The sequence below is a fragment of the Salmo trutta genome, chromosome 17, assembly GCF_901001165.1.
Source record: "Salmo trutta chromosome 17, fSalTru1.1, whole genome shotgun sequence".
In the NCBI taxonomy this organism is placed as follows: domain Eukaryota; kingdom Metazoa; phylum Chordata; class Actinopteri; order Salmoniformes; family Salmonidae; genus Salmo; species Salmo trutta.
The window spans coordinates 17705407-17729240 of record NC_042973.1 but is presented as its reverse complement, the minus strand read 5'-3'; the positions used below and the strand labels follow the sequence as shown (position 1 = coordinate 17729240).

Genomic DNA, 23834 nt, shown 5'->3' with positions numbered 1-23834 from the left:
AGTGAACCATCTTCAGACCAAGAGCACCCTCCTGTTGATAATGAACCATCTTCAGGTCAAGATCACCCTCCTGTTGATTGTGAACCATCTTCAGACCAAGATCACCCTCCTGTTGATAGTGAACCATCTTCAGACCAAGAGCACCCTCCTGTTGATAGTGAACCATCTTCAGACCAAGAGCACCCTCCTGTTGATAGTGAACCATCTTCAGACCAAGATCACCCTCCTGTTGATAGTGAACCATCTTCAGACCAAGATCACCCTCCTGTGGCAAGAGAGCAACACTCACTACACTGAGACAGTCTGAGCTTGCAGGATTAGCTATTGTACTTCGAAACGACTTACTCTAGTTCACCTAACATGCAAGTGAAACCATACGATCAAAGCTATTTGATTAAACCATGAAAACAACAAAACAAGCTTTGCTTTCTGTTAAAAGTTTTAATGTAATTTTGAAATACATTTGATATGACAATTTTACATAAACATTTTTTTATAACACAAGTGATTTTTTTTTATATTAGTTTTTTGTTTATGTTTTTGCCTTTTTTTGTAGTCATTTTATACTAAAGCTCAAAGCAAAAAATAACATGATTGTTTCACCTGTCAAAACAGTAGGCTCAACAATGAATTTCAGGTGAAGGGACTGAGACAGGGGTGGGCAACTCTGTTCATGGAGAGCTGTGCAGGCCTTTGTTTCACCAGCCTTCAGGGCTTATTCTAATCTTCTATTTTATTGTAAACCATTATGAGCGAATTAACTAAACGGCACTAAAGCCTGCACTCCCTGCAGCGCTCCAGGCCCCAAGATGCCCATCCCTAGGACTGGGGGAAGAGAGTCCTGACCCAGATCTCCAAGTATCCCTGTGGTTTGTTTGGACGGATGGACAGACCTCTAGAGTTTGCTGACAGACAGCAGCGTTATAAACAGAAATCCATGCCACTAGCTCCCTTGCCTCCCTTGAGTAGGCCCAGACCGCTAGAATGACTCACTGCAATGCTGTGGTTCTCCAGCCCAATGTTTACAGCTCAATCCCTCAGCAATCTAAGCATAGTCACATCATGGTCCCTGAACTCTTATACATCTATAGGGTGGTGGAGGGGAGGGGGATATTTACTGCCTTCTTTAATATCCTCAAAACCTTTAAAGGGAAAAAAATGAAGAAAAACCTAGACCAAAAGACTCAAATTTGTCAACGACATTTGACAGCAATCTACTAGGGTTATTAGAAAGAGGCGTTCCATCGAGTGAACGCATTAGAGATTGGTAAATAATATACTACAGCTAGTAGATGCTCTGACAGCCGTACAAGATCTCAGACAGGAGGAGATTCAAAGTAGCCTTTCTGTGATACACACATCAACAGGGGTGAATGGTACAGTACAGCATCTCCTCCTGTGTGTTGCCTGAATGGAGATTTGCTATGACTCTGAAGCCCATCTTTGCACTTATTTCACACATATTGGGCGATTGATATCAAAATGACTGGTTAAGGTGGGCATTGTTGAAAGGAGACATGTAGCTATTCTAGTGCTCCTCAATGACAAGCATCTTTATCCTGATAGGTTTGGTCCCTCTCTAGATGTCTCCATTGGAAAGAGAGGATAGGTGGTAAGCAAGCCTTTCCCTCATAAGTGGGCCTGTTTGAAATTAATCTTCTTTTTCGGACCATTCCAACGTCTATTAATGCAACACTCCCGATCCCTTGCGTATCTCTGGCATACCTACTCTATGAACACACTTGTGTTGTATTGGATCAATCGCAATAAGCAGCAATGCCACCACTGTAAACTATCACCTAATATATTGAAGTTAATGGCATGTTAAGAGGCCAACGCAGACAACATGTTCCTATGAAAACATATTCCAGTCACAGATACAGTATGAGACAGGTGCCCTTGTACAATAGCAGCAAGAGCGCGTCCATGTCAACTAGGTTTCATAACATCCTCTTCACTCGACTTCCATTCAAAGATGTACTGTTTTGATCTCGATCTAACAGAATATCAACATTGACTTGTATAGTGATAGGAAATGCAACAAAATAGCACCAGGTTATGGAACAACGACAGCTAGGCATAACTAAAAAAAAGCAAAAAAAAACAGGTAGATGTTTTAAGGGAACTATAGCAGACATAACAGAAATTTCAGCAACAAAAATAGAACATGAACAAAAGTGTATATCTGTCTTACAGTCACTCCCCAACAAATAACCAATGACCCCAATGTAAACAACATTCAACACTTCATTATCAACCACCTTTGCCAATTAATCCATGGACAGCCCCAGTTCATGTGCATTTACGAACATTAAAACAATTCATATTGATGGGAGAAATATCACAGAGAAGGAAAAGTGCTGAAGAACGTCGGCCCCTGGCCCTTTATATAGAGACAAGTTGCCATACATTCATGTCCAGGGCCCAGTTTCTTTTTAAGTTATCTAGATTTTACCTATCGGATAGGATTAAATGCATAGAAATAGAATGAATAGAATGGACAAAACATTGACTTGAATGGGGACTTCCGTTCTATTCATTCTATTCTATCTGATAGGCGAAACCCAGATAACTTTTTTAAAACTGGGCCATTAGGAATAGTCCTGTTTGTAGCTACACAAGCAGAATGTGAAAAATGAAGAGAACACAATTTTACGGAGCACATTACACGGTGAGGTTTCTATAGACTGCAGTGAAGAACAGTACTAAATAAGGAGTTGTCCTTTTTTACACTTAAAAGGAGTAATCCACTCAAAAACTATATTTTGGAATTTGTTTCATTATCAACAGTGAAATGACAATTACCCAAATAAAGTTTGAGTGGATTATTCCTTTAAAGGCTGCTTATTCAATAATATACATTACAGGATTTATACATTTTAACCAATAATATGTCTACTTGCCTGTTTTTTTTCCTTAACTTTTCTTAGTATACTTTTTTTAGTTAAAATACATTTTTCACATCAAAGGCTTGTAGTAGATGAAAAAGCAGAACGCTATAATACAACTTAGAAATATTACTCATTCCACCGATGAGGAAGAAAGAGGCTTAAAACAAAAGGAACTATACTTCACTGAAGAAAATATTACATTAGTCACCTACTTCTCTTTAAGGGGTCTGTTTGTTTTAAATACACCAAACCAGAGCCATATATTTAACAAAGGAATAAATTGAGGGCTCAGCACCAGACTATTGGTGAAAAATACTGTACCCTGTGTGCGTAGTGCCACCTGTTCCAATGCCTATAGCTCTTTGAATGGCAGCATTCGCTGTTCTGAGAGTATATGTGCATTTTATAGGGTTTTGATGTCAAACAAATTTAGGACAGATGCAAATAATGACATGCTAGATACACCAAATGCCAACACCCTAACCTAAAAGTTATTATATTGGCCTTTCTGATCGCATGAAAAAAATAGGGATTTTCTTTTGTTGCAATGGTCTTACATGACTCTGAGATCGTGGTTGTTATAAACAAAGCCTTGTGATTGGAACTTATTTAAAGCAAACTAGTTACATAATTGTAAACAACTCAAACATAAAATGGGTTTCCTCCACACACACATATACATATATATATACATACATATACACATATACATATATATATATATACACATATATATATATACATATATATATATATATATACACACACACACACACACACACACACACATATGTATGTATGTATGTATCTGAGAACATGTATATTTTTCTGATCTATCTAAAAAATGTTTATATTTTTGAAACAAACAAATCTAACGGCTATATTCGGGGTAAACTTTGGGGTCATGGTGCAAACCTGTTGTAAAATGATCAAATCCAACAAGCTTTCTTATTTACAGAATTTGTTAATTTTCACATGAATTTCAAAAACAAAGTGGATAATATTAACTATCAATAAAAACGTAATGTACCAGTAATAATAATAATAATCATGAACACAGGTAAATTCCACTATTAAATTAAATATTTTATGGCTACGAACATCAAACAGGTGTTTGCACAAGGGATTCTAAATTCAACCGATTTGTGGTAAAAAAAATAAATGACAATGTGGACTACAGACTAAAAACTAACAGTGGCCAGAGGAGGTATTGACGGACTACTCCTAGCTAGAGCGTGTGCAAGCATTTTGCCTTAGAAAAATACAACTTGAAGTAAGAGTTCAGACACTCTTCAATGACAAAACTCAGTGAAATAAAAAAAGACTTTATAAACAAATATTTGCTAAGCAACTCAATCTTTACCTCGCTGAACAAAATACAAGCCCCACTGAAGTGCCTGAGGTCTGTTCTCTTGCAAGGTGGCTAAAGAAGTCACACTTTTAACAGCAAACTATTTAGAATGTACTTATATCAGCTAGAAAAGAAAACTGCTTTCTCATTCCCTCTCACTCATCAATATGATGAGCATCCAATTCACAACACCCCCCACTCCCCCCAAAATCCAGTTCTAGAGGTAAAAAAAGAAAAAAAGAAAAACTAAACAAAAAAGACCATCCATCCCGGATATACTGTGAATCCAGAGTGTGAACTGCAGAGTTAACTTAGTAACACCTACACAGGATCCTTCCTGTCGCTCCACTGTGACCTCAGACCACTGGGGAGATGCTGGCCTGAGGTGTCCATGGAGGGGTCTGTAAGGTGGTCCTGACTGCAGTGCGTGAGCCGATGAAGGGGGGCAGGTGCTATGAGGACCCACTCCCACTGCCAGTCCCGCAGGACTGGGCCTCTGGACCCTCTGGGGAGAGGAGAGAGGCCTGGTGAGTGATAGACTAGGGCAGTCCAATCAAATAGTGTTTTAAATGACATTCTTGGGCTTTTTGAATGGGACAGATATTTTTTGCTTGCATGAAATAAGGGAAAATCCAAGACACTTCATAACATCCAAGGAAAACGTAGAAGGGTCCTATTCAAAGACACCCAGATCACCTCCTTGAACCCCCCCAGATCACTTCCTTGGACCATTAGTGAGGGTGTCGAAGGTCACTTACTGGGACTTTCAAATGTGTTTGTTGGACCGTTAGGGGCAATGTCCAGATAACTTTCTTGGACCGCCAGACAACTTTCCCCAGATCATGTCCAGATAACAGTTTTGGACCATTAGTTTGTGTCCAGGATATCATTAGATCACTTTTTTGAACAATCACAGTAAGAGGTCTTCAGATCAGTTTGTGGTGATTGGAAAAGTTAGGGTAACAGCTAGGCTAAGGGGTTATATAGTTTACCTGTGGTGTTGGCAGTGGGTGTGAGCGGTTCGTCCTCATCACTATCCTCCCCGTTAGACTGGGGATGAGGGATGTGGCCATCTGGGATGGGGACCCTGGGCTCTGGCTCTTGGTCAGAGCGGCTCCGCAGGGCCAGAATACGATGGTGCAGCGCTGCGTACAGCTGCCCTGTGTCCTTAGAGCTTGCCTGGAACAGACATGACACATCAGCAATAAACTGGATGTTCTGGAAGTGTTAGATATACTCAACATCTATGTAATAACCAGAGCCATGTATTTAGAGAGTTGGGCCAATGCGGTTTCTGCGTTTTGATGTATTTACATGACACTTCAACATTCTATGGCAGCCATGTTAGTTCCCCATTAACATTACATGGGGAATATTTAAACTATTCTTTGTAACCGACAGCATTATAACAATATTAAACATTCTAAAAGTTGGTCAAACACTCTTAAATATATAACTCTAGTAATAACTAATGTGGTCTTTCTCATACCGATATGAGGAAGACCTTGACCCCCTGGTCCTCAGTGTCCATGGCTGTGATGCGGACGCTCTTCTCGCTGGCCTTGTCCGTCTGCATTTGAGGCCACAGTTTGGTGTTGAGGATCAGACGCAAACTGCCCTGGGTCCTCATCACTACAGCACAGAAAATAATACAAACTCAGGTCAGAAACAATGCATAGAATAACCAATGTAATACCTTCAAATGGGAGTTGCATTTTGACAGATGGACAAAAATAACTCCATAGAATCATACGATACAATCCAGGGCAGTGTGGCATGACAGTAAAGTGTGTTGAGATTTTTAAATTAACTAAATTGTTGATATGATTTGATTCATGACTAATGATTAATTCATGATTAATGACTGTACCCAGCCTGGACTGTAACGATCCCTCCTCTGTGGAAGCCATATCATTGAGCCTTAGCAGTCCTCTGCCTCTCTCAACCCAAGACTGGGAAGCTTTGTCAAACACAAATAACTTGCACTGGACCTAATGAGACAAAAAAACATGCCACTGTCAGAGAATGACCATGGACCATTTCAGCCTATTTCCAACTGTCTGAGGAGACATGTAAACACAAAACTATCAATCAACAATTGCTCAATTTCATGGTAAAGTAAACTAAACATTCTCTGACATTGAAATCAAGCCATTAAACACCAAACATGTAGGAAACCTCTTGCATACCTGAAGAACGTTACTCTCCGACTCCTCTCCAGTTCTGACCTCTACTTTCTCTAACAAACACCTCTTGGCTGTGGCTTTAGTGTAGGCCGCCGCCGACTCCTCCAAAGACTCTGTCACATTGTTATCTGCAAACAAGAGAACCAGAACCGCACTTAAACACTGTCACATAGTAGGGGCCTGAAAAAAGCCAGGTGTTTCCTTCATTACATTGCCATTACATAAGCCTCTTAACATTCCTTTCATATCCAGTATGGTCTTTATTTACCCACCTTTATCAGGGCTGCTGTCTTTTGACAGGAGCTCACAGGGCGGGGCGGTGGGGGGATCTCTGCTGCCCTCGGCTGCTTGCTCACATTTCAACGGACTCTGCAAAACAAGAATGTTATACAACATGCTTTAACACAACTTTGTGGATGCCATCATTAGTTGGAAGAGGGACAAATGATAGAAAAAAACGGATAAAAACGGATAAAAGATGACTAGATTAGTCTCACAAAGAGCAAGTCTTACCAGGACACGATCCGACATGTTCTGTCCAAACACAAACTTATCCCTGTCGTCAGCCTTGTTCTCAGCCTTCTGTAAGCTGGGTGGGAAACATACAGGAGAAAGGATGTTAGATAGGGGAGATGAAAGAGTAGCCTAATAAACAGATGACTGATCATATCCATTGTAGACAGAATCCATAAACGGCTAACCTGGGAGTGCTTCTGTATTGTAGGAAATAATTGGTTTCCCCTGATTCTGCTGATGTAGAGCCTTTCTGTTCACTTCTTTGCTCAACCTAGACCAATGGAGAAAAAGGTAAGGATCAGACAAATAACAAAAAAGGAACAGATCAAAAGAATGTAACAAAGCATGCAAGGCCACAAGACGCTGCTAAATTGTGATTTACCCACACACCCAATGGGCTGTTGTTAGGTATGAGGCAAAGCCCAGAGCACTTCACAACATCTTTCAAAAGTATTCCATATGACATGCACTTTAGTTAACTATTCAAGGTCAGCTTGGCTCTGACACTCTGGTCAAATACAAATGTGTATTCCACAGGAGGATCAGTTTTCCCTCCTCCTGTCCTGCTCTCATCCCTCTTGCTTTTCTTCTCCTTGAAAGAAGATTAATGCAGCGAGAGACATTCATGGAAATTCCATAATGAATGTTCAAGCATAAAACCTGCCTTTGTGGCTTGTCCTGTTGTGTTTTTTGTTGTTGTTATGAACTAGCTTGATAACTATATACAGTACTTGTCAAAAGTTTGGACAGACCTACTCAAAGGTTTTTCTTTATTTTTACTATTTTCTACATTGTAGAATAATAGTGAAGACATCAAAACTATGAAATAACACATATGGAATTATGTAGTAACCAAAAAAGTGTTTTATATTTTAAATTCTTCAAAGTAGACACTCTTTGCCTTGATGAAAGCTTTGCACACTCTTGGCATTCTCTCAACCAGCTTCATAAGTATTCACCTGGAATGCATTACAATTAACAGGTGTGCCTTGTTAAAAGGTAATTTGGCAATTTATTTCCTTCTTAATGCAATTGAGCCAATCAGTTGTGTTGTGACAAGGTAGGGGTGGTATACAGAAGATAGCCGTATTTGGTAAAAGACCAAGTCCATGTTATGGCAAGAACAGCTCAAATAAGCAAAGAGAAATGACAGTCCATCATTACTTTAAGACATGAAGGTCAGTCAATCCAGCAAATTTCAAGAACTTTGAAAGTTTCTTCAAGTGCAGTCACAATTAACAGACATCTCAACATCAACTGTTCAGATTAGAGGTCGACCGATTATGATTTTTCAACGCCGATACCGATTATTGGGTGACCAAAAAACCCGGTGCCGATTAATCGGCCGATTATTAGTATGTATGTATGTATGTATGTATGTATGTATGTATGTATGTATATATATATATATATATATATATACACACACACAGCTCTGAAGTGACAACGATACTGAAGAGTCTGCTTAGGAGACAAATACTCAACTGTTTGAATAATACAAATAGAGTTTAAGTTACCTGTGATGAATGCTGAAAACAAAAACTGTAATTTCTATATGCAGGAAATCCTATTTTAATAATGGGCATGGTAAGAATTGACTACCAAAGTGCGAGTCATAATTCCCATGACACCTTCTAGCAAAATCTGAAAAGCGGTTCCTTCATTTATTCCATAGGATATTTTTTAGATTAACTTAAAATAAGGTCTGTGTTTGGTTTAGGCTTACACCACCTTGCCAATTTTATAACTGTGTAGATATCCATAGGATATAACTCTGATCAATATAAGCGAAGATACATTTTTTTGTAGAGTGGATTTATGAAAATATGTTGACAAATGTTACCTAGTGAGATTTTCAAAATGCCGAGGCGGTTTAAGCACAAAACACAGACCATATTTGAAGTAGATCAAGACATTCTCTATGGAAGACATGAACGGTAAAATCACGAAGTTTCAAGTTCAGCCGCAAGTTATTTGACTATTACGAGCCTGCTGCTGCCTACCACCGCTCAGTCAGATTGCTCTATCAAATATCAAATCATAGACTTAACTATAATAAACCTTAGGTCATTAATATGGTCAAATCCGGAAACTATCATCTCGAAAACATTATTCTTTCAGTGACATACGGAACTGTTCCGTATTTTATCTAACGGGTGGCATCCATAAGTCTAAATATTCCTGTTACATCGCACAACCTACAATGTTATTTCATAGTTCCGTAAAATTCTGGCAAATTAGTTCGCAACAAGCCAGATTCTGTATACCCTGATTCTGCGTGCAACGAACGCAAGAGAACTGACACAATTTCACCTGGTTAATATTGCCTGCTAACCTGGATTTCTTTTAGCTAAATATGCAGGTTTAAAAATATATACTTCTGTATATTGATTTTAAGAAAGGCATTGATGTTTATGGTTAGGTACAGTCGTGCAACGATTGTGCTTTTTTTCGCAAATGCGCTTTTGTTAAATCATCCCCGTTTGGCGAAGTCTGCTGTCTTTGTTAGGAAGAAATAGTCTTCACAGTTCGCAACAAGCCAGGCGGCCCAAACTGCTGCATATACCCTGACTCTGTTTGCAAGAGAAGTGACACATTTTCCCTAGTTAAAAGAAATTCATGTTAGCAGGCAATATTAACTAAATATGCAGGTTTAAAAATATATACTTGTGTATTGATTTTAAGAAAGACATTGATGTTTATGGTTAGGTACACGTCGGAGCAAAGACAGTCCTTTTTCGCAAATGCGCACCACATCGATTATATGCAAAGCAGGACAGGCTAGATAAACTAATAATATCATCAACCATGTGTAGTTAACTAGTGTTTATGATTGATTGATTGTTTTTTTTTATAAGATAAGTTTAATGCTAGCTAGCAACTTACCTTGGCAATGTAAAGCAGGTAGTTAGAGCGTTGGGCTAGTTAACGTAAGGTTGCATCCCCAAGCTGACAAGGTAAAAATCTGTTGTTCTGCCCCTGAACAAGGCAGTTAACCCACCGTTCCTAGGCCGTCATTGAAAATAAGAATGTGTTCTTTAACTGACTTGCCTAGTTAAATAAAGGTTTAAAAAATAAATAAATAGGCAAATCGGTGGCCAAAAATACCGATTACCGATTGTTATGAAAACTTGAAATCGGCCCTAATTAATCGGTATTCCGATTAATCGGTCGACCTCTAGTTCAGATGAGACTGCTTGAATCAGGCCTTCATGGTCGATTTGCTGCAAAGAAACCACTACTAAAGGACACCAATAAGAAGAGACTTGCTTGGGCCAAGAAACACAAGCAATGGTGACACTATCGATGATTTATTTAGCTTTCAAGACACACTTAACCAGCATGGCTACCACAGCATTCTGCAGCGATATGCCATCCCATCTGGTTTGTGCTTGGTGGGACTATAATTTCTTTTTCATGGCTGTGTAAGGTCTATTTCACCAAGAAGGTGAGTGATGGAGTGCTGCATCAGATTACCTGGCCTCCACAATCATCCGACCTCAACCTAAATAAGATGGTTTGGGATGATTTGGACCGCAGAGTGAAGGAAAAGCAGCCAACAAGTGCTCAGCATACGTGGGAACCCCTTCAAGACTGTTGGAAAAGCATTCCAGGTGAGAGAGATGCCAAGAGTGTGCAAAGCTGTCATCAAGGCAAAGGGTGGCTACTTTGAAGAATCTAAAATTTGTTTAACACTTTTTTGGATACTACATGATTCCATATATGTTATTTCATAGTTTATGTCTTCACTATTATTCTACAATATAGAAAATATTAAAAATAAAGAAAAACCCTTGAATGAGTAGGTGTCCCCAAACTTTTGACGCCCTTTCACCTCTCAGCCTACCTGTGACGTGGTCGTGTCATCACAGTTCTCTGTGTTATTCTGGGTGACTGGCAGACCCTCTGATGACCTGTTCACTCCATTTGTACCACTGTTCAACCCTATCAGGACCACAAGAAGAGACTGGTTGGATTCCTTTCACCTTCAACAAATGTTTTGTCGAAGCACATTGAGATGAAAGAAAGCTGAAGGAGAATGGCCATCGCAGAACAGAACAAAGTAGTAAAGCTGTTTGAGAGGATCTGAAGAGTAAGGTTCAGCCATCCTGAAAGTGTGCTTACCGGTCTGGGTTAGTGATTTGGTGGCCAGTGGGGCCTGCAGTACTGCGGGTCGTAGTACACTGCGCTGCTGCTCCTTGGGTTTCTGGCTCGGGACACCTGCAACACATTATACTTGGCCTAAATATAAGGCTCTGGACAGACCAAAGCCAGACAAAGAAGGGCCATCTTTTTGCAATCTTATTGTGATGTTCTGTACATGGTGTTTTTTCCTGTTACGGAGCCTGTATACTAGACCCCCAAAACCCCTTTCCTTTGTCCCTTAAATGGACAATAAAGCCTTTGGAACTAACATAACATTGACTCGAGAGAGTGCACCCACCTGCACTAGGAGCCTGTCCATGGATCAGGGTGGGAGGCTTCAGGCGAAACCCAACCGTCTTCTCCTCTGTTGACATGAGAACAGAGAAAGATGGAGAAAGAGAGAGGGAACGTGAGATAGCTGGAAGCTAAGCCAGAACTTGGTTTATTAAAAATTGGATCCTTCAAGGGTAGTTTTCCTTATCATGCAAATATCAAGAAGATGGAAAAGGAGATCTTAAGATAACTATTCATGAACTCACCAGGTTCTGAATCCGAATTATTATTTCCTGTCGGGGACTGACAGAAACTGGATGGCATGAACACATTGTTCTTAGAAACTGCAAGAGACAAAGATAAATAAAATGAGTACACACCCTTTCTCCACACACTTAAGGAAAGTATTTTAATTAAACAAAATGCACAATTACCTGAATGTGCGGGTGGGAACTGTGTTAGTGACGATGTCCTTTCCCTCTTGGCCGGGGGACAGTAACTACTCTCATCTTTATCAGAGTCTGGAGGAGACAGAATGAGCAAAGATTAGCAAAGTAACTATACTGAACAAAAATATACTCAACATACACAGTTGAAGTGGGAAGTTTACATACACCTTAGCCAAATACATTTAAACTCACTTTTTCACAATTCCTGACATTTAATCAACACTTTATTTTAAGAATGTGAAATGTCAGAATAATAGCAGAGAGAATGATTTATTTCAGCTTTAATTTCTTTCATCACATTTCCAGTGGGTCAGAAGTTTACATACACTCAATTAGTATTTGGTAGCATTGCCTTTAAATTGTTTAACTTGGGTCAAACGTTACGGGTAGCCTTACACAAGCTTCCCACAATAAGTTGGGTGAATTTTGGCCCATTACTCCTGACAGAGCTGGTGTAACTGAGTCAGGTTTGTAGGCCTCCTTACTTGCACACGCTTTTTCAGTTCTGCCCACAACTTTTCTATGGGATTGAGGTCAGGGCTTTGTGATGGCCACTCCAATACCTTGACTTTGTTGTCCTTAAGCCATTTCGCCACAACTTTGGAAGTATGCTTGGGGTCATTGTCCATTTGGAAGACCCATTTCCGACCAAGCTTTAACTTCCTGACTGATGTCTTGAGATGTTGCTTCAATATATCCACGTAATTTTCCTTCCTCATGAACCATCTATTTTGTGAAGCGCACCAGTCCCTCCTACAGCAAAGCACCCCCACAACATGATGCTGCCACCCCCGTGCTTCACGGTTGGGATGGTGTTCTTCGGCTTGCAAGCCTCCCCCTTTTTCCTCCAAACATAGCGATTGTCATTATGGCCAAACAGTTCTATTTGTGTTTAATCAGACCAGAGGACATTTCTCCAAAAAGTACAATCTTTGTCCCCATGTGCAGTTGCAAACCGTAGTCTGGCTTTTTTATGGCAGTTTTGGAGCAGTGGCTTCTTCCTTGCTGAGCGGCCTTTCTGGTTATGTCGATATAGGACTCGTTTTACTGGGGATATAGATACCGGTTTCCTCCAGCATCTTCACAAGGTCCTTTGCTGTTGTTCTGGAATTGATTTACACTTTTCACACCAAAGTACGTTCATCTCTAGGATACAGCATGCGTCTCCTTCCTGAGCGGTATGACGGCTGCGTGGTCCCATGGTGTTAATACTTGCATACTATTGTTTGTACAGATGAACATGGTACCTTCAGGCATTTGGAAATTGCTCCCAAGGATGAACCAGACTTGTGGAGGTCTACAATTTTTTTTCTGAGGTCTTGGCTGATTTCTTTAGATTTTCCCATGATGTCAAGCAAAGAGGCACTGAGTTTTAAGGTAGGCCTTGAAATACATCCACAGGTACACCTCCAATTGACTCAAATTATGTCAATTAGCCTATCAGAAGCTTCTAAAGCCATGACATCATTTTCTGGAATTTTCCAAGCTGTTTAAAGGCACAGTCAACTTAAGTGTATGTAAACTTCAGACCCACTGGAATTGTGATACAGTGAATTATAAGTGAAATAATCTGTCTGTAAATAATTGTTGGAAAAATTACTTGTGTCATGCACAAAGTAGATGTCCTAAACAACTTGCCAAAACTACAGTTTGTTAACAAGAAATGTGTGGAGTGGTTGAAAAACAAGTTTTAATGGCTCCAACCTAAGTGTATGTAAACTTCCAACTTCAACTGTAAAGTGTTGGTCCCTTGTTTTATAAGCTGAAATAAAAAAGTACCCAGAAATGTTCCATACGCACGCAAATATTGATCTCAAATTTTGTGCACAAATATATATACACATTTTAGTCACCGACTGCTTACATTCCTGTTAGTGAGCATTTCTACTTTGCCAATATAATCCATCCACCTGACAGGTGCGGTATATCAAGAAGCTGATAAAACAGCATGATCATTACACAGGTGCACCTTGTACTGGGGAAAAAAGGCCACTCAAAACATGCAGTCGTCACACCACACTGCCACAGATGTCTAAAGTTGAGGGAGTGTGCAATTGGCATGCAGGAATGTCCACCAGAGCAGTTGCCAGAAAATGTAATGTTCAATTCTCTACCACAATGTCGTTTTAGAGAATTTGGCAGTACGTCCAACCGGCCTCAGAACCCCAGACCACGTGTAACCCCGCCAGCCCAGGACCTCCACATCCGACTTCTTCAACTGAGGGATCATCTGAGACCAGCTACCCTAACAGCTGATGAAACTATTGGTTTGCACAACTGAAGAATTTCTGCACAAACTGTCAGAAACCATCTCAGGGAAGCTCATCTGAGTGCTCGTCATCCTCACCAAGGTCTTGACCTGACTACCTTTCGGCATTGTAACCGACTTCTGTGGGCAAATGCTCAGCTTTGATGGCGACTGGCACGCTGGAGAAGTACGCTCCTCACAGATGAATCCCGGTTTCAACTATACCGGGCAGATGGAAGACAGCGTGTATGGTGTCGTGTAGGCGAGCTGTTTGCTGATGTCAACGTTGTGAACAGAGTGCCCCATGGTGGCAGTGGGGTTATGGTATGGGCAGGCATAAGCAACAGACAACGAACACAATTGCATTTAATTGATGGCAATTTGAATGCACCGTGATGAGATCCTGAGGCCCATTTCGGTGCCATTCATCCGCTGCCATCACCTCATCACCGCATGATAATGCACAGCCCCATCTCGCAAGGATCTGTACACAATTCCTGGAAGACGAACATATCCCAGTTCTTCCATTGCCTGCATACTCACCAGACATGTCACCCATTGAGCATGTTAGAGATGCTCTGGATCAACGTGTATGACAGCGTGTTCCAGTTCCCGCCAATATCCAGCAACTTCGCACAGCCATTGAAAAGGAGTGGGACAACATTCCACAGGCCACAATCAACTCTATGTGAAGGAGATGCGTAACGCTGCATAAGGCAAATGGTGGTCACACCAGATACTGACTGGTTTTCTGATCCACGCCCCTACCTTTTTTTAAGGCATCTGTGACCAACAGATGCAAATCTAGATTCCCAGTCATGTGAAATCCATTGTTTAGATCTAATGAATTAATTTCAATTGACGGATTTCATTATATGAACTGTAACGCAGTTATTGTTGTTCAGTGCAAAATATAAGACAGGCATTTTCAATTTTCCAAAGCACTAGAACCTGCTTGGTTACCCTCCTCATCCTTACCTTCTCCATCCTCTGCACTGGACCCTTCTACTGATCTCTGTAGGGTTTGACAGAGAAAGATGGAGATAGAGAAAGAATGAGAGAGGAAGAACATAACAGACATTCAGACAGAGGAAACCAAGGAAATTATCCAGTCAGTGTGAAGCCAAGTCCGCTCCATAGCATGCCATCACACTGTTTACATTTTCAGAAGAGGTATGAAATGAGTGTTTCTCACCTTCTGAGCTTTATCTTTCTGGAACACAAACACTGGTGGGGCTATGGCATGCTTCTCTGCAAGAGAAATCAGAATGTGTCGCTGTTGGAGATCTCATTTTGCACATCTTTGGGCAAAAGCTTTATGATGGATGTCTCTTCACTTTGTCTATAAAAACCCCTCTCCTACTATGAGCCTTGTCTGCATTTCTAGACTACAAATATTACAAGTTGAATTCTACAGAGCTGACAAAGACCCGCAGGTTAGGCCAAAGTGAAACCAATGAAACCGTGACAAGTTTTGTACAACTGTGCACTTACTTCACCTTCCCCATAACACAACACACCTCAGGGCTCAGGCATCCAAGTCAGTGTAAGTGGACTCCCCTGTCACTGTCAGTGCCCACAAAGCTTTGATAGAACCTCAGCCAGGACCTAGTAAATCTTTTCCCCAAGCTATAATTAGAACTCCAGTCATAATTTAATTGAGGAGGCTCTACCCACTGGGCAGACGACAATTCAACGTCTATTCCACAGCGGTTCAACGTCATTTTGTTGAAATGATAAATCAGTAATGTGTATAAAGGAGGAAAGCACCCATTTTAAAGGCAATAAAATGACAGAAAGAAAGCTATGTTGAACTATGGTGAAGTTGAGATGGTCATGGTATGAGAAAAATGCAGAACAGAAAGGCCAGCAAAGCCTAATTTAGAAGGATGGGAAGGCAGATGTGCCTAGCTACTGACACTGAACAGTAAAAGCTGATATTAAGCAGATACAGTACCAGTCAGAAGATGGTCCTATTTTACCAAACAGGGCTAAGTCCATAATATGGAAAGAACAATTCAAATAAGCAATGAGAAACAACAGTCCATCATTACTTTAAGACATGAAGGTCAGTCAATCCAGCAAATTTCAAGAACTTTCAACGTTTCTTCAAGTGCAGTTGCAAAACCCATCAAGCTCTTTGATGAAACTGGCTTTCATGAGGACCGCCACAGGAAAGGAAGACCCAGAGTTACCTCTGTTGTAGAGGATAAGTTCATTAGAGTTACCAGCCTCAGAAATTGCAGCCCAAATAAATGCTTCAGAGTTCAAGTAACAGACACGTCATTATCAACAGTTCAGAGGCACTGCGTGTATCAGGCCTTCGTGGTCAAATTGCTGCAAAGAAACCACTACTAAAGGACACCAATAAGAAGAAGAGACTTGCTTGGGCCAAGAAACACGAGCGATGGACATTTGAACGGTGGAAATCTGTCCTTTGGTCTGATGAGTCCAGATTAGAGATTTTTGTTTCCAACCTAAAAAGATAGCTTTTCAATATGTAGGCCTAGTAAATCAAATCTAATTATACTTGTCATATGCGCCAAATACAACAGGTCTAAACTTTACTGTGAAATGCTTACTTGTGAGCACTTTCCTCAACAATGCAGAGTTCAAAACGAAGAAAATTAGCAACACAATTAAATGTAAAAAACAAGGCTATACAAGGAGTACCGCGACCGAGTCAGTGTGGAGGGGTATGAGGTAGTTGAGGTCATATGTACATGTAGTTAGGGGTAAAAGTGACTAGGCAATTAGGATAGATAATAAACAGAGTAGCAACTGCGTGTGTGAAGAATGTGAAAGTGTGTGTGTGTGTGTGTGTTCAGTCATCCCCAGCTGAGGCAAAAGGCTTTGTAATGGCTTGGCATTGCTCATTTGCCCTCCAGGTGTGAAACATGCATGGTGGATGCACAAGGCCTTTGACGAGAACTTCTGCATAATTACATTGTTTTACTGAGGTTTCCAACCACACTAGTGCTATTATCTGTGATATGGCAATGAAACATTCCCCTTTTTATGAAAACCTAAAGGACACTGAATGGATTTGCTTTGTCACAAAATAAACTCGATGGCATTTTTACTTGATCAAATTAATGAAGTGGATAAAACAAACTGCACATCCTTGATTTAATAAAAATGTGTCACAATGCTGGGTTAAACTCGATATACCCTTCACACTCTAGTCTATACTTAGCCTGTTGAAATGTTCTGTATAGCCTTTCTGACTAGGCTAGTTATTTCAGTGTGTTCACACTGAAAGATGAATGTCTGTTGTTAAGATACAGTAAAGGCTACAAAATACTGTACACTGAACAAAAATATAAACACAACGTGTAAAGTGTTGGTCCCATGTTTCATGAGCTGAAATAAAAGATCCCAGAAATGTTCCATATGCACAAAAAGCTTATTTCTCTCAAATGTTGTGTACATCCCTGTTAGTGAGCATTTCTCATTTTCCAAGATAATCAATCCATCTGACAGGTGTGGCATATAAAGAAGCTTATTAAATAGCCTGATCATTACACAGGTGCACCTTGTGCTGGGGACAATAAAAGGCCACTCTAAAATGTGCAGCTTTGTCACACAACACAACGCCACAGATGTCTCAAGTTTTGAGGGAACGTGCAGTTGGCATGCTGACACTGCAGGAATGTCCACCAGAGCTGTTGCCAGAGAATTGAATGTTCATTTCAATACCATAAGCCGCCTCCAACATAGTTTTAGAGAATTTGTGGGTTTGCTGATGCCAACCTGCCCCATGGTGCCTGCCCCATGGTGGCAGTGGGGTTATGGTATGGGCAGGCATAAGCTAAGGACAACGAACACAATTGCATTTGTGAGGACCATTTTTTTTTTTAAAGGTATCTGTGTCCAACAGATGCATATATGTATTCCCAGTCATGTGAAATCCATAGATTGTGGCCTAATGAATTTAGTTCAATTGACTGAATTCCTCAGATGAACTCTAACACAGTAAAATAAATGAAATTGTTGCGTTTATATTTTTGTCCAGTATAACCTAATCTACTTCGTGCAGCATATAGCCTCAGCTCTTTCCATGAGAGGATAACTTATCTAGAAATCAGTGAGGTGACACTTGCTCACATCACTGGAACTCAGGTGCTGGACAAGATAAAAGGCCTGCACAATATTGCACCCAAACTATCTTTAACAAGGAAAAATTATTCGGAAAAAACTTACAAAGATCCACCTCGGACCAAAATATTATCTCAGATTAAAGTAAGATCGAGTGCAACCTGGTTTTGCTTCTGGGTCCCCTACCCACTCAGCATAGAGCCCTCACCCATCTCCACTCACCCTTGTCCATGCTGTCAATTTTGATCCCTACCTCTAACCATCACAAACTGAACATCTCACATTCTTCCTGCTAAGAACAGAAGGAAAATCAGATGAGTTTCAGTAAGCGGAACAAGTTGTCGAGACCAAAACAACTGATTATTCTTCTCATTTGATTGAAATTAGAAACTGACAGAAATGAATGATGTGTGTGATAGGCTTCGTCCAATGACTGTCGCAGATTCAAATAGCAAACACGTCTCCTATGACCTTGTGCATCTGACGAAATGAGAAAGGAATCCAGGCCACAGAAAAGAAGTGAGAGGGTTTCACAAAATGGAATGGGAGTTCCAGTGTCTTTCAACGGAGCAGCTGTCAAATAGACTAACTCCAGAGAAACACAGTGACATTCTGGAGCAAAGAGTGGCTACAGGCATTAATCTCATTAGTCTTCTAGCTATTCACATAGGGCCTACCGTCTAAGCCTCTTATTTTGAAGCTAGCCATACGACCTTCAATTTCACATCTTAAATCTCACACATTTGAATGAACGAGCATGCACTGAAGAAAAGTGTTACAAGGCAGTTTTTTTTACATGGTGAAATCAGAAAAAAAATCCAGAGTAGAGAGCCAGTTGAAAGTTTGGACTTCCGGTGGCTGTGCTCTTATGCCTAGATCAAATAAAAATAGATTTGTATTGGTCACATGCGCCGAATACAACAGGTGTAGACTTTACAGTGCAATGCTTACTTACGAGCTTTTCTCAACAATGCAAGGTTAAAAAAATAAGAAATATTTTCCAAAAAAAAATGTAATTGTGACACAAAAACAATAACGAAGTAATATAAAAGGAGTACCAGTACCAAGTCAATGTGCAGGGGTACGAGGTAGATGAGCTAATACAGTTTGTACATGTGGGTAGGGGTGAAAGTCACTAGGCAATCAGGATATACAATTAACAGAGTAGCAGCAGCGTATGTGAAGTGTGAAAGTGTGTGTAAGGGTGTTTCTCAATATGATACTACCGTACTCCACACTCATGCTCCAAGTGCATACTCCGAGGACATTCTCTTGAGTACGTTTTTGTGAGGACGAGAGTGTGAAGAACGTATAAAACATTACAGTAGTGGGAGTGCTTCTCAAATGTATTACCTCACGCTATATCTCCACATTCACTGAACCTTCTTCCAGCCAGGACAATGCCACAATAGAGACAAAACAAAATATACACAAAGCAAATGTTTTACTTCATAATTATCAGCTAGATATACAGTACCAGTCACACTTTGGACACACTTATTCAAGGGTTTTTCTTTATTTTTACTACATTGTAGAATAATAGTGAAGACATCAAAACTATGAAATAACACAAAAAAAGTGTTAAAAAAATCTAAATATATTTAAAATTTGAGATTCTTCAAAGTGGCCAACCTTTGCCTTGATGACAGCTTTGCACACTCTTGGCATTCTCTCAACCAGCTTCATGAGGTAGTCATCTGGAATGTTAATTTGTGGAATTTCTTTCCTTCTTAATGCATTTGAGCCAATCAGTTGTAGAGGTGGTATACAGAAGATGGTCTTTTACCAAATAGGGCTAAGTCCATATTATGGCAAGAACAGCTCAAATAAGCAAAGAGAAACGACAGTCCATCATTACTTTAAGACATGAAGGTCAGTCAACGCGGACAATTTCAAGAACTTTGAAAGTGCAGTCGCAAAAACCATCAACCGCTATGATGAAACTGGCTCTCATGAGGACCACCACAGGAAAGGAAAACCCAGAGTTACTTCTGCTGCAGAGGATAAGTTCATTAGAGTTACCAGCCTCAGCTTGCAGCCCAAATAAATGCTTCAAAGTTCAAATAACAGACATATCTCAACATCAACTGTTCAAAGGGGAAAGTGTGAATCAGGCCTTCACGGCTGCAAAGTAACCACTACTAAAGGAAACTAATAATAAAGAAGAGACTTGCTTGGGCCAAGAAACACGAGCAATGGGCATAAGACCGGTGGAAATCTGTCCTTTGGTCTGATGAGTCCAAACTTGATATTTTTGGTTCCAATCATTGTGTCTTTGTGAGATGCAGAGTAGGTGAACGGATGATCTCCGCATGTCTGATTCCCACCATGAAGCATGGAGGAGGTGGTGTGATGGCGCTTTGTTGGTGACACTGACAGTGATTTATTTAGAATTCAAGGCACACTTTATCAGCATGGCTACCACAGCATTCTGCAGCAATATGCCATCCCATCTGGTTTGCGCTAAGTTGGACTGTTTTTCAACAAGAAAATGACCCAAAACACACCTCCAGGCTGTGTAAGGGCTATTTGACCAAGGAGAGTGATGGAGTGCTGCATCAGATGACCTGGCTTCCACAATCACCTGACCTCAACCCAAATGAGATGGTTTGGGATTAGTTCGATCGCAGAGTGAAGGAAAAGCAGCCAACAAGTGCTCAGCATATGTGGGAGCTCCTTCAAGACTGTTGGAAAGGCATTCCAGGTGAAGCTGGTTGAGAGAATGCCAAGAGTGTACAAAGCTGTCATCAAGGCAAAGGGTGGCTACTTTGAAGAATCTATAGCATATATTTTGATTTGTTTAACACTTTTTTGGTTAATACATGATTCCATGTGTTATTTCATAGTTTATGAATTCACTATTATTCTACAATTTAGAAAATAGTACAAATAAAGAAAAACCCTGGAATGAGTTGGTGTGTGCAAACTTTTGACTGTTACTGTATGGAAGTCGTAATCTAGCTAGCCAGCTAGCTAGTCAAAAATGACCTAAAAGCAATGTTATCCAAGGTAGATGTCAATTTTCCGTGGTTAGCTAGCTAACAATTATACATGGCTATCTGGCTAGCTAAAACTAGTAGCTAGACCAGTTAGCTCTATTGACTTAATGTTGGTTTACGACCTACGCACACTACAGTGGGTATTGTAGGCAGGTAACCATGCCAAAATTAACACAGCATGTATTTATTAACATATTAAGATACAATATTGTAGTCAGGCATCACATAAGATAGAATAGGCAGAATTCCATTCAGAAGTCAGTGTGTATTTTCTCTCTTGCTTCAACTCAAATAATGGATTGATTGATTTCAAGAAAATGTAGGTCATTTTTACATGGTTGTGTCATATTTCTTTGCATAATTTCCATTGAAGCTTGCATCGATTCATTCTTCAAAATATGTACAAACGGAGTACGCATTTGAGAAGTGCCCTCCGTGCTCCATTTCGCATACTTTGATTTGGCCTCATACTCCCACCCTCTCGGGCTCGGAGCATGGTAGTATGCATTTTGAGAAACACCCTATGTGTGAGTGTGTGTGGGGTCAATACGCATGTGTATTTTGTGTGTGTGAGTGTATGTAGTGTGTTGGAGCGTCAGTGTGCATAGAGCCAGTGCAAAACAATTAAGATAAAATGTATAATAAAGACCGACAGTGTCATGGCATCAATGCAGAGTAATACATTTTGCAGTGTCTAGCTCATCCATGTAATCCAAAATTATTACTGGATATGTGTGCAACAAAATTCAACAATCACCTTTTGCTACCATTTATGTCAAGTGTACACATACAGTTTGATGCAAACAACACACAAAATGCACTGCTTTTGCAACACAATGCTGTAAGGCAAACGCAGCATTCCATTGGAAATGAATGTACTGCTGGTGTACCAAAACGCAATGACACTGTTCGTCTGATTGAGGCATTATGTGCAGCTGAGTAGATTGCGCATTTCAGCGATAGATACTGTTCAATACTGGCCCTGCTCAACAAGATATCTATTTGCATTGGCATCATTGTACCATCTTGGCATCAATGTTCAGCCTGGTCTCATAGACTAGACGTAACATAGTAAATGTTAATCAAAGACACTCAAATTAGTATGATATGTTACGTTTGGTACAGTTACATAAGACAGATGGTTACTTAAGGCAAGAACGAAAGTCGGGTGGTTGGTCGGAGCGGGCGTATGACGCGAATGTCTAGGTTGCAAGTTTGAATCTCATCACAGACAACATTAGCATTTTAGCAACTTTAACAAATTTTTAGCATCTACTTAGCATTTTAGCTAACCCTTCCCCTAACCGTAAGACTTTCAGCTGACCTAACCCAGCTAACGTTAGCCACCTAGTATGAACAAATATGAAAATGTATGCACTCACTACTGTAAGTCGCTCTGGATAAGTGTCTGCTAAACGATTCAAATGTAAAAATCATTTACATTTACATTTACGTCATTTAGCAGACGCTCTTATCCAGAGCGACTTACAGTAGCGAATGCATACATTTCATACATTTTTTTTTTTTTCTGTGCTGGCCCCCCGTGGGAAAATGTAAAAGTAATTCATAACACATCATACCTTCTGCAAATTCTGAACTTTGTACGTTTTGCAAATTCTTAACATATACGATTTGTAATTTATATCATACGAATGGGTGATAAACATCCATAAATTAATACATACCAAGCAAAACATAACATATCAAACTAAACGCTCTGAGTTATGTACAGAATAATACGAAATGCTCTGAGACAGGGTTGCATTGTTAGCTACATGAAATGGATTGACTTGATCATATATATCAAAGTCATTCAAATCCATATAGCTAGTTTAGCACGTTGCTAATCCTGTTATGTCACTAGGCTAGTACAGCAAATTACTTACGCTTTGAATTTGGAACATGTAGTCTGTCGGGCCTAACGTTACAATGGGTCAGACACCTGTGACTTGTAACCTCCGGCAATGAGCAAGAACAAGAATGACCTAGTTCTGAACTTCTGTCTGTAAGCAGCACCGCCGTGCAAAACACTAGCTACGGTCGGACATAGACATTGTTGTCTGCGTTTTGTCGTTAGCTAGTTTCTGACCATAGTAGATCAAGCTACATGGAGATGGTGGGAGGTTTAAAAAGGCTATTCGAGGAGACAAATTCCACCCGGTGTTTCCCACATGTGACCCAGATGTGATTTCTATTGTTCATTCGTGAGTATTTAATTTCTTTGCTTTTCTTGTCTAGTTAACTAGCTACAAAAACATGCTGATATATTGGTAGGTAGCTTATGTTAGCTAGTTCTAGAAAGATGTGATATTTTCAAAAAGTTAACTGCCCCTCCCCTCCCCCGGTTGTGCCACACCGTCCAGACCGCCGCCCCCCACTCCACATCCCTGTCAAATATAGCCAGCAAAGGCCGGGGATCTAACGTATTCTAATGTTTAGTCAAACTGCTGCCTCCACATCGAGCTGCAAACACAACGGAGCATTCCCTGCACATCTGCTGACATTCACTCGCTATTGTGGTTCATTCATTAGATTTGTTTATCTTTCTCCCTGAGCGATTCCTTACCTTCGTTTGCCAGGTCCGCCATTTTACTTCCTTACTGACACCCACAATACTCCGCGGTAGACATGCGCGTTATGGCTGGACAAATAAATGTTACAACCTCTAGGGGGAGAC

General features: G+C 40.3%; 1 protein-coding gene across 1 annotated transcript; it reads right to left on the bottom strand.

The window, feature by feature from the left end:
• Positions 1-3744: 3744 nt before the first annotated feature.
• Positions 3745-23828, bottom strand: LOC115151762 (ran-binding protein 3-like). Its single transcript, XM_029695978.1, has 16 exons — positions 23724-23828; positions 15256-15311; positions 15039-15075; positions 11798-11884; positions 11630-11707; positions 11389-11454; positions 11070-11165; positions 10792-10889; positions 7130-7215; positions 6942-7017; positions 6701-6797; positions 6432-6556; positions 6113-6233; positions 5732-5874; positions 5235-5421; positions 3745-4747 (listed from the first exon to the last, which is right to left on the bottom strand). Exons 1-16 carry the CDS (start codon positions 23743-23745, stop codon positions 4695-4697), a joined length of 1428 nt encoding a protein of 475 aa, XP_029551838.1. The 5' UTR covers positions 23746-23828; the 3' UTR covers positions 3745-4694.
• Between the last annotated feature and the right edge of the window lie 6 nt (positions 23829-23834).